At 33.8% G+C, this 17409-nt stretch overlaps 3 protein-coding genes and 1 non-coding gene across 4 annotated transcripts; 3 read left to right on the forward strand and 1 right to left on the reverse strand.

Moving 5' to 3' along the window:
• Positions 1-2640: 2640 nt before the first annotated feature.
• LOC120209355 (germin-like protein 9-3) lies at positions 2641-3358 on the reverse strand. The gene has a single exon (XM_039208393.1). The coding sequence runs from the start codon at positions 3295-3297 to the stop codon at positions 2668-2670; it is 630 nt and encodes a 209-aa protein (XP_039064324.1). The 5' UTR covers positions 3298-3358; the 3' UTR covers positions 2641-2667.
• A 3323-nt stretch (positions 3359-6681) lies between these two features.
• LOC120209544 (electron transfer flavoprotein subunit alpha, mitochondrial-like) lies at positions 6682-9846 on the forward strand. The gene is made up of 8 exons (XM_039208527.1): positions 6682-6841; positions 6938-7120; positions 7220-7431; positions 8252-8412; positions 8768-8926; positions 9099-9151; positions 9303-9443; positions 9596-9846. The coding sequence occupies exons 1-8, from the start codon at positions 6770-6772 to the stop codon at positions 9671-9673; spliced, it is 1059 nt and encodes a 352-aa protein (XP_039064458.1). The 5' UTR covers positions 6682-6769; the 3' UTR covers positions 9674-9846.
• Positions 9847-9978: 132 nt separating this feature from the next.
• Positions 9979-10049, forward strand: TRNAG-CCC. The gene has a single exon. It is a non-coding gene; the product is annotated as a tRNA-Gly (tRNA).
• A 2960-nt stretch (positions 10050-13009) lies between these two features.
• LOC120209404 (homeobox-leucine zipper protein PROTODERMAL FACTOR 2-like) lies at positions 13010-17160 on the forward strand. Its single transcript, XM_039208429.1, has 9 exons — positions 13010-13137; positions 13259-13352; positions 13577-14092; positions 14179-14280; positions 15602-15980; positions 16074-16348; positions 16432-16527; positions 16611-16940; positions 17074-17160. The coding sequence occupies exons 1-9, from the start codon at positions 13010-13012 to the stop codon at positions 17158-17160; spliced, it is 2007 nt and encodes a 668-aa protein (XP_039064360.1).
• Positions 17161-17409: the final 249 nt, after the last annotated feature.

Consider the following 17409-nt stretch of genomic DNA (forward strand, 5'->3'; position numbering starts at 1 on the left):
TTAATTTGATTGGACTTGAATTCAAGTTTGAATTGAGACCTTAACAAGTTGTGTCGGATAAAGTCAAACTCGACTCTATAAGTTCGCGAGCATCTCATTAATTTTTTTCTATAATTTTTAGTAGTTATCTTAAAAAAATATTTTATTCAAAATATACTAATTTATTAAAAAAATAAAAGGTGATAAATTACTAATCTATTAATTTTATAATAAATTATTAAACTATTAATTAATAATTATTATTTTACTACATCCAAAAATTGAATCTTAATTATTATTTTTATGTATTTGTGGATTGTAATTTTAGAGTTTAGACTTTAAATTTGTTATCAAATCTAAGTTGAATGCTTCCCAACTCACTTAAGTTGAACATTATTCAACTCAAGATCGACTTACGCATCCTAACATGTTAGATAACACTTTAATTAGGAATACAGCAGGGTTCGACAATCTGTTAAAAACTGTGAACTGGGTCAAGAATAAAAGCACTTTGGTGTTCAAATAGGATTCTTTGAATTGCCACTTCAATCTTAAGGAAAGAGCGGCAGTGGGATTGGGAGAGGACGAGCCTGCTGGGCGGTCGCCGTATGCTCATTGGTCACCTCTGCCGAGTAACTTTACCGCGTTTCAGGAATGTAGTTGTAGGTAGGATGGCAAAAAAACTCGAACCCAACGGGGAAAATCAAAAATCGAATTAAACGGGACGGGAAAAAATCGTTTATGCTAAACGGGGATGGGAACGGATTTGGTAATCCCCGCCCCGATTACCCGTCCCGATACCCGTTTATGCTAAACGGGAATACCCGTTTCCCTGCGGTTTTTTTCGATTATCCGATGGAGATCTCCGTTTAAATCCCCGCGATTTTTTAAGCGGGGACGTGTATGAATTTTTTAAACGGACACGGGGGACCAATACCCGGCCCGTTGCCATCCCTAGTTGTATGATGAATTATTTTTTCTGCCTTTTCCCCTTTCTTTGTATAAATGTATAATTGCTACATCAATTTTGGGTAAAGTACATAAATGGTACTCCGACTATAGGATATTATTTTATTAAATCCATCAATTATTAAAAGTTATAAAATGGTCACTCGACTATTATTTATATTCCAAACTTGTCTTTTTCTGTGAAAAAAATGATGATATTTTGATCTGAACGTTAACATGTTTACTGTGATATGATAAAATTTGATCTGAGAATTTCAAACAATTATCATATCTCAATTCATCATGTTAACGTCTAGCTTAAACAACAACCAATTTTTTAATGGAAAATGATGAGTTTGGAACATAATGAATAGTCGGATGACTATTTTGTAACTTTTAATAGTTAAAAGACTTAACAAATTTCATTCTATAGTTGAATGACCATTTCATAACTTTTAATAATCGAGGGACTTAATAGACCAGTATCACAAATTCGAGGGACCATTTGTGTACTTTACCCTTAATTTTTTTACCAATTATATGGGAACACTTGTCATCATAATAACATGGAGGTTAACTACACGGATTATCACTCATGTTCATTGATTTTCAAAGAACATAAGATATTATCACTTTCTTTTTTATTTAATTAAAATATGATCACTTTCGTTTTTATTTAATTAAGACATGATAGTTAGATTAATTACACATTTGATCCATGTTATTTACATATTCTCTCAATTTAATCATACTTTTAAATGAATTTTAACATAAAATATTTATTTTTAAATGAAAATAAAAATAAAATATTTTTAAATTAAGTTTAATAAAATATATTTAATAAGTTAATATAAAAAATATTTTTTAAGTTAATATATAAAAAATATTATGAATTTAAGTATTTATACACTCATATACAAAAATATATAAATCATATTGTCTACTTTAGACCAAGCAATTGTCTTAGCTTAATGGTTGGATACATGTTTAGTTTCTTAAGTGATCAAGGTTTGAGTCTTTTTTGCCCCAATATACTTTCTTTTGTTTTCTTTTAACCGGAGGGTAACACGTGTCACTCTTTGATTGGTGAAAATAAATATATTAAACTATATAAAGTTAGTCCTCTAACCGAATGGTGACACGTGACATGACATGTGACATCATTCGATCGGAAGATTAAATTTATTTTAATTTATTAAAAGTATGACTAAATTGAGAGAATATATAAATAACATGGATCTAATGTATGATTATATCAAAATACTTAACTGTTGTTAATGGCAGTTAACTCGGGATGATCACATCTTAATTAAATAAAAACGAAAATAATCATATCTTATGTTTTTTTTATTAGCGATCAAAAGTGGACAAAACACAAACTTAAATGTTCATATATGCGGTTAACCCTAACATATATCACTATAATGATTAAACTTTTTGAATTTAAAAGGGTGATTTCAGAAGCACAATAACACCATGTTAAAACTTAGAATTCTAGGGGAGAAAACCCATGTAGGATTCATATTATAACATTTTGTTTGATATTGCCACAAATACCTAGTGGGTTTATTACATCTTACTGGTTATTTTACAAGGTATAATTCACCTTTAAGACAACAAAACAACATGATAAATCCCCATTTTGCAGCATAATAAGACCGCACATGCATATTTAACCAAATCTTAGAACACCCAAAGCTGGATTCATTGCTAATAGCTTAGAAATTAGAATCCCCCATCTCAGGCCTTAGGTTGGAACCCTGCTTTGAGCTTCTGAATTGTGTCAACATCAGTTTTGAATGACTTTGCCAAGACGCCATCATCGATATTCGTTGCAAACACGGTAGAAGGAACCAAGACAGTGCCGGCAGCTGCACTACCGAAGGCCGAAACCGCGACTGCAAAATCGTTCTCGGCACAATTGAACTGATAGTGGACTAGTCCCTTGGGAAATACAAACATGTCACCAGCTTGAAGTCTTTGTGTAAACAGCTTGTTAGTGGTGTCAACAAACCCAACTTCAAGAATCCCATAGGTGAGAAACAAAAGCTCGGCGGCACGAGGATGCGTATGAGGAGGGTTAACAGAGCCAGCAGGGTACTCTAACACAGCGTAGGAAACACACTGGCCATTAAGGGCAGGGAACTCAGCCATGGTTGCTTTCGTGACGGTAAAATTTGTTGGTGGAGGAGAGTTAACGAGTGGCCTCATGCCGGTATAGGTGAAGAAGTTTCCATCCAATCGAGTGTTATTGGTTCCTGGTGGAACCACAAAATCAGAGAGAATATCAGGATCTCCACTTATTGCTGAGAAAGGGAAGGCAATAACTAGAATTGCTAGGAAAATTTGTTGCTCGACAGTCAAGGCCATGGCTGAGATAACCTAGGAAACAATGGTGCAATGTCTTTAGACATCAAAAAGATTTTCATATATATATATACATGGGAGAGTTTCTTGGTATTGTCGGTTACATATTTGTTTGATTGTTAATCCTGTGAATTTGTTGAGAAAAACGAGTCAGAAACACGGCAGCTATAGGTTCAAATTTTCTTGTGTGTTTCGAGGCTTTCTTTATTTGGGAATCTCAGCATGTTCTTTTAGTAGATCCATATATATATATATATATATATATATATATATATATATATATATATATATATATAGACCCAGTTTTTGTCCAGATTGTCTTTTTTATTTTTTATTATATTAAACATTTATTATTATTATTCATATTATTATTATTATGTTGTAGGCCTAAACTGGAGCCCAATTACAAAACCAAATCGGGACCAAATCAAACTCAAACCCAAAACAGACCCAAATTAAACCTAACCCTAATCTACCCTAAACCCTAGCCCCTATCCAGCCGTCACCGCCACCTTTCACTGCCAGCTTTTTCCACCGTCGTCTGTCGTCACCGTCGCCTATCAATCAACCACTGTCGCCGCTGCCACCTCCAGTCATCATTACCTACCGTAAAAATTAAAAAAATCACTATAAAAAGAGAGGGAGAACGGGGAAGAACCGGACGAAAAAAATCGAAAAATGGGAGAGACAAAAAAAACAAAGGGAAAAGGGAGGGCTTACCTTTGGTCGGAGTTCCTCGTCGGCGTTCGGAGGGTTAGATCGTAGATTGGGACGGTGAAGAGGTGCGCACGGGTGAGGGGAGTAACATATTCCGAAGCCGAGTCGCTCTGACGGTCGGGTTAGGATATCGGAGAGAGAGAAATCCGAATAGTTTCGTCCTCAATTCATCGACATCAGGACATTTTCTTCAAAATCGGACCCCAGATCCGTGATCAGGACATTAGAACAAAGCTCCTCGTAAAATTTGGAGTCCAACAATCACCGTAGGACGGCAGCGTACAGTGGCTAGCAGCGGAGCCACTCGTCGGATTCTGGAGCATAGATAGAAACAAGTGAGTGAAAAAAAAGAGGGGGAGATGAAATGAAAAAAAAAGAAGAAGAAAAAGGGTTATATAGCAACATCGAAACGATATTGTTTTGGGCTCTCCAACCTGTGAATTTCAATCTTCCAAAGGATAACCCTTTTCGCGATACCTCCACATTTTTCAATATTTCAATTTGGTCCCTAATTGCACAAATCAACTTATGTTCTTTGTAATTTGGACCCCCATAACTTTAATATATGTAATATGGTCACTAAACAAAATCCACACTTTTGTATCTCAAGCCTTCAATTTCACACCCGTTTCATTTTAGTCCTTTTTTCCATTATTTGTGTATTTACGGTTAATTATTGACTTTAGCCATTAATTCGAAATTTGTTTTATTTTAGTCCCGATGTTTGTTCTAAGCTTAAAATTGTTTTATTTGCACTTCAAACCCCATAATTTTTGTTCATTTTTGTCATTGTTTATATTTATTTATAAAATTAAATATAAATGTTAAATATCTCGTTAGTTCCCTGTAAATCGTTGTGGTCGTGATTTAGTCCTTAGAGTGTTTTTATTTGTTTTTTTTTATGAATTTTATTTTTGTTTTTTGTAAATTTTACTTTTTTATGTATATATATTTTTATTTGTGTTCTTTGAAAAATCGTTGTAAGTATTTATATTAACAAAAAAAAGGTTTTATGTCATTCTAAAATTATCTGATATTATTAATTGTTCGACTAATCCAGGGAAGACTTCCAAACACCTAGAATGTCCTTCCGAGGGTTATTCGAATAAAGTTACTCTAATATGATTAGTTGTTACTTATTAAGTTAATTAAATATATTCTATTCATTTTAAAATATTTCCTTGCTAGATGATGTTTTATATACTTTTTTCTTAGATTTTAAATGTTTCTGCATAATTATTTTAATAAGTATAGATGTTCAAATTTCTTTTTTATGTATCTATTTGTTTATCGTACTATTTGTTGCGTTCATATGTAATACATTTTTTTCCTGGTTTTTCAAATTAATTAAAGGCATTGTTGTCTTGCGTCGTGGGTTAATAATATTTTGTTCAACATGATTAGATTTCAATTCTAGTTAATTTACGTAGTGGGAGGATACCTTTTTAAATAAAATCGAGTGAGTTAAATTATTTTCATCGAGTAAGGTATTTTATAAATAAATTCATTCATTTTTTTGTCATTGAAATAAAAGGATCGTAACTCAAATATTGAATTCAAATTTGTAAAGTTCCATTATTTAGACAACATATAATTAAATGTACCAATTTTGGGCGTTATGCGTGTGCTTCCCCACGCGTAACTTATTCCTGAATTCTTAAAAATGAATTTCTGATTAAACACATATCACTTTTGTCTTTTTAAATGTATTTTTCTTAAAATTGTTTTAAAAGACGTTTTTAGGTATCCGACCTACCTAATTCAAAGGTCGATGACGACTCTAAATTTTCAAATTAAATGAAAATCCAAATTTACCAAAATAAATTCATAATTTTTTTAAATTTAATTATTTATAAAAAGTTATTATGATAATATATATATATATATTTAAAAAAAGAAAAGGCATATCAAGATTTATTAATTTAAAGATATATTTTTTTGAAATAAAAAAACACATATATTGTATTAACTTTTGAATGATATTAGTGTACATTGTGACGATGATTAGGGACCTCGAGTACCGCAATAAAATATATGTCAATCACTTATTGAATTATCAATGTGAAAATGATACGTGTTCAGTAGAGGTCCAAAGTTTAGAAGAAATTATAACTAGTGTTACTGAAAATCCTATTAAATATGAAGCTAAAGACGATATAATATATTTGCAATCAATTACGCGAAAGTAAACACTTATAGTGACAACAATTCTTCGTAATTTTTTGTTGCAATAGAATGCAACATCAGAATTTTTAGATGCAGTAAAAAAAATTAGATTTAAATTTTAAGAATAAACAAACAACAATATAATTATGTTTTATTAAATTATCTTAATTATATTTAAAATTTTTATAGAATTAGTAATTTATAATATTAAATGGACCATAAATTTATATAAGATCTTTTAAAAAATTAATATTTTATTAATTTATCGAATATTAATTTATTTATAGAATTTTTAATGTATACCACTCTAGTCGATTAAAAGAATATTGTTATTACTTTATAGATTATTAGCTTACATAATCACGGAGAAAATATTTTTAAAAAGAAAATTATATTTTTCCACGTGGATACATGAAATAGTTTATCCTAAACACGTCACTTAAAACGCAGCCGTTTTTCTTCTTTGAGGGTGGTGGGTGGGCGGAGGGAAGACGTCTCTCTGCAGAAACCGTCGTCTACAAAATCAAGTAAATTACAAAATAACCCAAAGAATTAGATATTCTGCAGAACTTGGAAAGAAGAAGAAAGGAAAATGGCGTGTCGTTTCATTCTTCAAAATCCTTCAAAACGAAAATTACTTCATTCCACCTTCGCTTCCAGATCCGTAATTTTTCTTCTTTTTTTCTATATCTAATATTGGCTGTAGAGTTGAAAATTGTCCTTTAATTTATTTGATTTTTGTTATTTTTTTAATGGAAAGGCAAGTACTTTGGTCTTAGCGGAGCATGAAGGCGGTTCGATCAAGGCCCAGTCACTGAGTGCGGTGGTGGCTGCCAACTCCATCAGCCGAGACAATCCCGTTTCCTTGCTACTGGCTGGCTCCGGCTCTTCCCTTCAACAAGCAGCCGAGAAGGCTGCCACGTGTCACCCTTGTATTTCTCAGGTAACTTTACGTTATACCATTTGTTATTAATTACTTCGATATTAGTAATTTGTGTAAAGAATGGTAATTGTTTCATGAGTGAATATGTTTTCTTTGTAGGTGCTTGTAGCTGATTCCGATAAGTTTGCGTACCCTTTGGCTGAGCCTTGGGGTAAGTTAATCCAATTGGTTCAGCTAAAAGGAGGCTACTCTCATGTAATTGCTACTTCAAGTTCATTTGGGAAGAACATATTACCTCGTGCTGCTGCCCTTTTGGATGTTTCTCCTGTTACTGATGTTGTTGAAATTAATGGCCCTAATCAATTTATCAGGTAACTCTATGATGTCATACTATCTGTTTAATTTAACAGTGTGTATGCACTGTGGTGGATACTCTTTGTATGTGAATAGTTATTGCTTGTCTTGCAAGTTAAGTTAATCGAGTTGTGTCGATACACTTGAGCTTTCAAAACAGTGGACTTCTTTAAGAATGACACCTCAATTAAAGTTTAGGAGGAATTGCATTTTGCTAACGTTATCTAGGGGTTAGTGTCAGATACAGTAAGTGTTTGTCATATTTAGAGTTTCATACCCGTCGTCCCATTGTATGAATGTGCCATATACAAGTATTAGATATGGGTACCGCCGTATCTGGAAAATGATGAGTCTATGCAACATAGGTATTTTGAGGTCTGTCCCATGTCTGCTAGTTGGTCACTTGGTTGCTGGTCTAGGGTCATTGGGTCTTGATTTTGAATTGTACCAAAATTATTAGGTTGTGTAATACTTGCAGCTTCTTGTGAGTCGTGGTCATGGTCGACTTGGTTCCCACATGAGTTTATGAGCGGTAAGTAACTTCTTGTTTCTTAATGGTGAAGAACAAATAACCAACTATGACCACAGGCATAGCTTCTAGTGAGCTGTTTCTTTGTTCTTGTCCATTAAGAAACTGAGTTGATTACAAGGTTAGAACCATCAAAAAGCACTCAATGCTTATCTTGAACTATGCATAATCCTAATGTGAATAATGAATCTTTATTTTGCCGATCCTTATTTTGTATCATGCATGATCCTATATGTCAATAATGAACCATTATTATGCCTCTTGTTAAACTGATTTTGATTCAAGATGTACTCCTTTCTCTGTCACAGGCCTATTTATGCTGGAAATGCCCTTTGTACAGTTCGATACACTGGTGCCAGCCCTTGTATGCTATCAGTTAGATCCACCTCTTTTCCGGTGCCTCCTTTGGGTGATTCAAAATCTGATGGGGCTTCTATTTCTGAGGTTGATCTCTCAACCTTAGATGAAGGTATGTTTTCCTTTTACTGATGCATAGATGTTCACATTGACTTTTCTCTGCCTTGTAAGATTTTTTGCATTCCTGCTTCAAAAAAGGAACCAAAAAAGGCTTTTGTGTTCTTGTAGTTTCTGATGGATGTTTCTTCTGTGATCAGAATTATAATGTCGAGAAATTCTATCTTAAACCAAGGAAGGCTTGTGTTCTCTTAGTTTCTGGTGGATGTTTCTTCTGTGATCGGAATTATAATGTTGAGAATTCTATCTTAAAAAATTGATCAGTACTCTCTCGTTAAATTCATTTGGGTATTGAGTTTGCAATGAGAGTCTATTTCGTGTTTTGACCTTCATTCTTACATTGATTGCAGAGTCTATTGGTAAATCTAGATTCATAAAGCTATCATCCGAGGAGACAGATCGCCCTGATTTGGGAAGTGCAAGAGTTGTGGTTACAGGTGGCAGAGCTTTGAAAAGTGCTGAGAACTTCAAAATGATAGAGAAGCTTGCAGAAAAACTTGGTGCAGCTGGTATCTTCAAGAACACTACTATGTCGAACTTATAATATCATCCATTTCATTGTTTCCTTGTCACACCACTTCTTCGATGAATATATATATATCAGATTTGTCAACGTGATCTATTAGTCTTTGTTTATTTTTTTACCATATCATGCTTACTGGTTCTTACCTTTTGCTATAGTTGGTGCTACCCGTGCTGCTGTTGATGCTGGATTTGTTCCCAATGAACTTCAGGTAAGATACATATGGTTCTTTCCTGCTTACAGGTTACATGCATGCCATAAGGAGCTTGTATCGAATGTTACAATTAGCACATTTTGTTATTGGACACCTTACATATGTTTTTCTTCCTCGTATCCTCCGTAATACTTATTCTTTTTGTCAGGTTGGCCAAACCGGAAAAATTGTAGCCCCAGAACTATACATGGCATTCGGTGTTTCAGGAGCCATTCAACACTTAGCTGGTATGAAGGATTCTAAGGTTATTGTTGCTGTCAACAAAGATGCCGATGCACCCATCTTCCAGGTGACCCTCCTTTCCTATCCAGAGATGCATCTGTCATTAAGAGATGTGAATGCATGCATGCATACATGAATAGGGTGCACATATGACCTTTGATTCACACAAGTCTGAAACCGATTGATTCTCACTGCCATTCTATATTTTATACGGTGCAGGTAGCCGATTATGGACTTGTAGGTGATCTTTTCGAAGCGATACCAGATTTGTTAGAGAAGCTTCCTGAGAAAAAGTAGGCCGGTAAACTTCTCAAAGTTGCAAAAAGTAATGACTGTTGTTTAAATCAGAGAATCTAATTGAACAGAGATAAAACAGATGATAACTTGTGGTATTTTATCACATTAATGAACTCTCTTCATTTGCGAAGCACTCAAAATTATTCAAAGGATCAACGTTTTCTTTCTGTGTATAATTTTTAAAGAAGGATTACAAGAATAAACTAAATTGGACTTCAATCTCAAAAATTGCCGGGAAATAGGAAAATGTCTGAACGAAAGAAAAAGAAAATAATTTCAAAATTTAAGTAAAGTAGTTCGTTCAAGCGCATCTAGTGTAGTGGTATCAAAGTACCCTCCCACGGTACTGACCGGGGTTCGATTCCCCGGATGCGCATTCCATTGTATATAAATTTTAATTCTTGGAAACTGAACCTCCTTTTTTCCTAATTCTTTTATGATCCAACGAACCTCCAAAAACATGTCTTCCAGAAACTCGAGATGTTGTGTGAAGAACAATAGCAGCTGTTTCCATTCATCTCAGGCGTTTCATCATCATATAACAAGGAGGAACTGCCGTTGATCTGCTCATAGAATCCATGGGAAATTGGGACATCTTCAACGTATGAGATAACAAAGGGAAGACAAGTTCAAATTCTATTTCTTTTAACCCAATTAGTATTAGATTAATTGCCAATTAGTATTAGATTAATTGATCAATTTGCTTTATCGTGTTAGATGATAAGCGAAGAGATGTTATGTTCGGGTTAATATCAGATGAACTAAAAACTCGATCCGACTCATAATCATTTTCAATATCAACTGTTTTTTATTATTTTGAGCTGAATACAAAATAGTATATGATAGAAATATTTTCAACTATTTAATAACAAATGCTTTAACATCCTTACAGGTGACGTTCTCGAATCCATAACTTTTAGAGATAACAATAATCTTTTTAACCTCCCAATGTATTTGGTTTGTGATCAAATAGTGGGTTGGTGAATAAAATTATAAGGCAACTAATAAGATAGTTTTTCTCGTACATGAATTCACTAAAAACAATTAATATTTTACTATTATTTTTACATTTATTTTTTTTTTGTTATTTGGTAATTTACTAACTGATTTGAAATATTGGATAAAAACTTGATGTATCTCATAAATCCATGCCCTAAATTTGGTAATAACAATGATGTTTTGACTAATTATGGCTAAATAATCAGAATAATGACCAAAACTAAACCGAAATCATGATTTGTTGGCTAATTAATAACTTTATTTTATTTTCACCCACGAAGGTTGGCCTGAGTGGAAGGGGCTCTGGTCGCTTAAGCAAGAGGTCTCGAGTTCGAACCCTTGTGGATGCAGCAAACTTTCTTGGGAGAGGTCCCTACAATTGTGCCCGACAATACCTCGAGGGATTAGTCTCCGGCGAAAGCCGGAGGATACCTATGGGATACCAAAAAAAAAAAACTTTATTTTATTTTCTACCTCATTTTCTCTCTTTCCATCATTATTTTTTAATAACTTTAACCAACCGATAAGGTGATAATACATGTTATCATCTTATTCAATTAAAATGAAAACTAAATTTTAATTTTCACGAGATAAAATAATTTGTGACCAAAATGAAAAAAAAAATAATAGTTAGTGACTAATGGCATAGTTCACCCATTATCAGTGGTGGGTACAGAGGGAGATTGGTGGCCTGATCCCCCCACTTAGAAAAATATCCAAAAAAAAAACTTAAAATATATTTAATCTTTATAAATTTAATTTTTAAAAATAATTTCTAATAAATTTATTTATTTTAAATAACCAATAAATAAGGATGATTTTCGCCACTGTTACTTGTTTTAACAAAAAAATAAAAATAAACGAGAGACATCACGGGGGTAGTTCATGCCTAGCACGTGCACCCCAATATGCATTTATTTTGTTGGATTATGTGATGTCATGACCAAACACTTTCATTTTTTGAAACGTTTTCTTCTTCTTTTTTCATACTATTTCTTTATGAGGAAAAACAAAATACGTTTTATGAGTGGGTAAACGACACAAATGGTCACTAAACTTTGAGTAGATTTTTATTTTTCCCACTAAACTTTCAAAAGTTACAAACTAATCACTACTGTTGTTGATCTGTAACAAAATAGTCACTCGATTTAACACTCGAACATTGCCTCCGAGCACATACCGAATGATGTCAGAGGGAAGCGATCAAAACCATGTCAAACTCTAAAAAAACCAATGTCCAGTGAAAGGACAAACCCCTAAACTCCGAAAGGCATGGTAGACGAGAGAAAATAGAAAGGTAAATCAGAAGAAGAAGAAGAAAGGTGAATACAAAGGAGAAAAGAAAAAAGAGAAGTAGTGCAAAAGACACAACGAGAAGACGAGCGTAGAAGATGAAAAAGGGGGAAATGAAGAGAAAAAGAGTAGGCGAGTGATCGACTACTAATTCGAGGCTGGTGTTGCCATCGACAGTAAAATAAAATTTGAAACAGAAGTAACGACACAAATAGAGAGAAAAATAAGATTTGACCTTTTTTTTGCGTGTGACGATGTAAAGATATAACTTTATTATACTTTCAACAAAAAACAAATAATATATTTATTTATTCGTATGTCTTCTTAAAATCGTCCCAAGATGATGGGTATAATAAAGTCGTCGAGTCAAGTTAAATTTGTAGTTTTGTCTCTTAAATAAGTTCATTAGGCAATAATTTTAGTTCTAATTTAGAAGTATTATTATTTAATATTAACAAATTGTTATTATTCTTATATTATGAAAAAAATAGTATAAAAGTAGGAAATAAAGAGAGAATAGAAAACATAAAGGGTTTAATAATTAGTTTAGTTTCACGACAAAAGTCATTGACTTGATAGAAGTGAGAAAACCAGAAAGCAAAAAGAATCCGCACTCTCATGAAACTGACAATTGAAACCGCCACGTCAGCAGATAACCTGAAGAGCCAGTCATTTTCAACCTGGTGATGCACTCGTTTCCTACGTGCCCACCAGACTCGTACACTTTCTCAATTTGTACCTTTTTTCCCCTAAAAAAATTATATATAAATAAGCTTTTTGGGTAAAATTTATTTGTAAAAAAAAAAGCTTTCAAGTGTGATACCATATACTCTAGAGAAAGAGATCTATTCCTCAGTTTTGATTTGATGTATGATTTTCTTCTTCTTTTTTTAATTTTGATTTCCAAATTCATATTTTGATAATGCATGTAACATCTATAATTTTTTTTAATTTTATATTAATGTTATATTTTTCAAGATTTTTTTATTTGTATATTATTAGGTAAATTAAACTAAATAGATCTTGTTGTTGTTGTTTTTGCAGATGGCTAATATGGGTGAAAATAGAGCAAATGGGAGTGGTAATATCCAACAGGATAATAACCTGGAGGAACTATTCAACAATGCTGGTTTTGATAATTCCCAGAATATTGTTGAAGCCGGGGAAGAAGAGTGAGGCTGCTTCTTAATTTTAATTTTCTCTTCTTTTTCATATGAAGTTGACTAATTTTTTTAAAAGAATTATATGGATAGAGTTTAATTTATTTTCACTTATTTGATTTTGGTAAATTAGTCCAGTGGGGGGCTTTCAAGCAGCTCTTATGGATGAAATTGAGGCTGCTGATTACCATTTAGGGTTAGATCAACCTCCTGAAATGAACCCAGAGGTAATTTCTTTTTATTTTGTTTGATCTTCTGAGGTATATGTTAATCACAATAAAGGAAAACCCTAGATTTTGAGGTCCATTTCATGACGACGAACAAGATTTAAGGGAAAACCCTAATACTTTTAGTCCATTTGATGATGATGAAAACAATGTGAAAAATGAGAGATTAGGGCATTTTTCTTATTATCTTGATCACTTGATTTGTTCCCTTTTTACTTCCCCAGGAGAATGCTATTTTACATGGTAATGAGGAATTTAGCTCCCCTTCACTGTACAATCCCCAGTCTCCGCAAAACTCGCCGGGTTCAGAATCATCGACTAACGCTAAGCCCGATCAAATGAACCGGGCGAGCGATCTTCTCATGGCGGTCTCGATAGGAGCCGAGCTTAACAAGAACAAGATCATCGAACAAGCTATCGGAGCCATGGATGAGCTGGTAAAAATGGCTACAATGGGTGAACCGCTGTGGCAACGCCAAGGGAATGGTGGAACGGAAACGCTAAATGGGATTCAATACTTGAGGGAATTCGGTTGTTTCGATGCAACGATGGAAGACATAATAAGAATGGTTGAAATCGGTGAACCCGAACTTATCCCGAGCTTCGATTACTTCCCCCCAGATAACCCTACACCGACTTTTCTGAAACCCGAATTCGAACCGTTGAACATCGAAGCTTCACGAGATACTGGACTCGTTAACATGAACGCTATGAACATTGTTGAGTTGCTCATGGATTCGGTTCGTGTTCGTTTTAACTTTTCCCCTTGTGCCCTTTCGTTTTGTACTTATTTATGACCTAATTCTTTTCATTTTCTTTTGATTAGAAGAATTGGTCGATGGTATTTTCCAGCATTGTCTCGAGAGCTACACTGCTAGGAGTTATTTTGGACACTGTTGATGGGAGCTGTAATGGAGTTCTTCAAGTGGTAAACCTCAAAATGAATTTCTTTATCTCTAATATCATATTATTCATTACCCTATTGAAACCTCAGCAATATTGCATGCATGGAAATTCTTCACGTTGGAGTTTTATAATAAATCATGCAAAAATACACTGTTGTTTTGCTTATGAAATCTTTCTTTAATAACCTGATAGTTTTATACAATCTTTACTTAAATAAATTGATTGAAATGATTTGTTTATGTAAAGAAAGAATCACATAAAATTTTAAGGAAAGAGCTGTTTCATAGTTCTTTCTTTGTTAACTCTGTGTTCATTTTGATTTCAAGGAAAGTTTTGTATCATAGTTGAACACTTCTTTCTTAAACAAAAGCCTATGTGTTCATTTTGATTTTGATAGAAATCATTAAATTCAAACATAATTTATTAAAAAAAACATTTACAATCCATTTGTTTATTTCCTCTAACTGATCTTAAGGAAAAAGTTGTCATGTCGAAGGTTTCTTTGTTAACTAAAAGCACTATGAGCTCATTTCGATTTTGATCTAGGGTTTAGAAAAGTCATCAAATTTAATCATATTTTATTGAAATTTCTTTAGGATCCATTCGTTTTAATTGATTTTTTAAGAAAAGAATCGTGTATAGAGTTGAATATTTCTTTGTTAACTAAAAGTTTTATGAATTCATTTTGATTTTAATTTAGAGTTTAAGAGAATCATCAAATTCAATCATATTTTTTTAAAAATCTTTTTGCGATCGATTCATTTATTTCCTCTAATTGATTCTTAAGGAAAGAGTTGTGTCAAGATCGAATATCTCTTCGTTAACTAAAGTTCCTACGAGTACATCTTGATTTCGGTTTATGATTTAGTAGAATCACCAAATTTAATAATAATTTCTTGATAACTCATTACAAATTTTTTTGTTTATTATCTCTAATTGATTTTTAAGGAAAGAGTTTGTCGTGGTTGAATAATTTTGTTAGCTAAAAGCTATGTAAGCTCATTTTTATTTTGGTTTGAGTTTGATTTTGATTTAGGGATTGTAACTAGGGTTTTGATTCAACATGAGATCATTTTGATTTTGATTTAGGGCTTGTAACTAGGGTTTTGTAGCTTCTAACTTTGTTTTGATTTTAAACTAGGGTTTTGGGGAATCATTCATTTCAATCATGTTCCCCCCCTAAAAATTCTTTATAATTCGTTCATTTATTTCTTCTAGTTTGATTTTAAAGAAAGAGTTGTATTGATTGAGGGTTTCTTTGTTAACCATAAATACTTGCAAGTTCATTTCGATTTAGGGTTTCGTTCATTTATCTAATGGTTGTCTTCCGATATTCGTTTCAGATGACAGCTGAGTTTCATCAATCTACACCATTAATACCAACTCGACAAAGCTATTTCGCAAGGTACTGCAAGATGGTAGCTCATGGAACATGGGGAGTGGTTGATGTTTCCTTGGAGAATCTATTCCCATGCCCACAAATCCAGTTCAAAAGAAGACCATCAGGCTGTTTAGTCCAACAAGTCCCCAACAATGGTGGAGCTTCCAACGTCACTTGGGTCGAACACGTCGAAGTCGATAAGAAATCGCTTCACCCTCACTTCCGTCCCATTGTCAACTCCGGTTTCGCTTTCAGCGCCAAACGATGGATCGCAGTGCTCCACAGGCATTGCCAATGGGTGGCAACTTGCATGGCTACAACCACTCCTACAGATGCTGGAGGTAAATGTTATTTTCTTCTTTCTTTCTTTTTTTTTTATTTTGAATTACGGACTTAATTGTCGGAGCGCGTCCCAAATTATCGATTTTGTTCAGTTTTGATACCTCAACCGGGGAGGGAGAGTATGCTGAAGGTGGCTGAAAAGATGACGAGAAAATTCTTCATGAACATTAGTTCTTGTACCGAGAATGCATGGATGGGATTGCCTTCAAACTTTGGTGCTGAAGATGTTAGGTTCAGATTTGGAAATACATTAACTGTTCCCGGGAAGCCTCCTAGTAACACTTTAATCATCACTACTTCTGTTCAGGTCCCGGTTCCGGTGAACGTTTTGTTCGATTTTCTTCGTAACGAACATTCGAGACACAAGGTACGTAAAAGATATGTACATATATACGAGTGTCGGATACAAATATATGCCATACATGAACTTTCATATGGTTAAATATGCAGTGGGATTTGCTTTCAAAGGAACGACTTGTCCGAGAACTTGCCTATGTAATAACCGGTGAAAATCCTCAGAATCGAGTCTCGGTTTTGCAAGTGAACGTAAGTTTTGCTTACAATTTCCATTCTTATCATTACAATTGCTTCCAATATGAACTAACTCATAAGTATATCGAAATTCGCAGTCGTCTCCGAACAAAATCGAGATATTGTATTTGCAAGAAAGCTACACCGATGAAACCGGCTCGTATATCGTATTCACACCGATGGACACCTTCGCCATGTCATTGATCTTGAACGGCGGGAACCCAAATGATCCATGTATTTTATCGTCAGGGTTCGCCATTCTGCCCGATAAGCCACCGGGGCAAGGAGATGGACCCGAGGGAAGTATCTTAACGGTAGCATTTCAAAGCGCCGATAACTTATCGAGCAACGAGTTAATACCTGCGTTGACGCTTAAAACCATCGATGTGATATTGTCGTCGACCGTTGCTTCGATCAGGGATGCTATGGTATTGTTAGCTAATAGGCAATTTGCAAGAAACTGATGAAGAATCGAGTTTTAAAACTCATTCAACAGTCTGTACTCTGCAATGGTAAGTTTCGACTTTCGAGCTACCCTTTTTCTGTTCTTACATTCTGCAGGTGTTAATGGATTCATTGTTCATAGAACTGCAGGTTTTCTTGGCCATCAATGGCTGCTTGGAGGGAAATAGGGGTGACGAAACCTAAATGAATTGTCCATGTTTGCCTGTTTGTTTCTTTTTATGTTGTTTGTAATATTATGTAAACCAAAGGAGTTTGGAACTTGGAATGTTGGGATTTTCATACAGTGGTATGCTTTAGAACTTTAAATTCAGACAGTGTGTTTACTGTGTAATGCTTTAGAACAACTTTTCATAGAATTTTTTTTTAGCAATGGGATCATGAAAGCCAATATATAATGTTAGACCTTCTTGGTTATTATATTCTTCAACAATT

Source organism: Hibiscus syriacus, unplaced genomic scaffold (genome assembly GCF_006381635.1).
Source record: "Hibiscus syriacus cultivar Baekdansim isolate YM2019G1 unplaced genomic scaffold, ASM638163v2 tig00000656_pilon, whole genome shotgun sequence".
Classification (NCBI taxonomy): Eukaryota; Viridiplantae; Streptophyta; class Magnoliopsida; order Malvales; family Malvaceae; genus Hibiscus; species Hibiscus syriacus.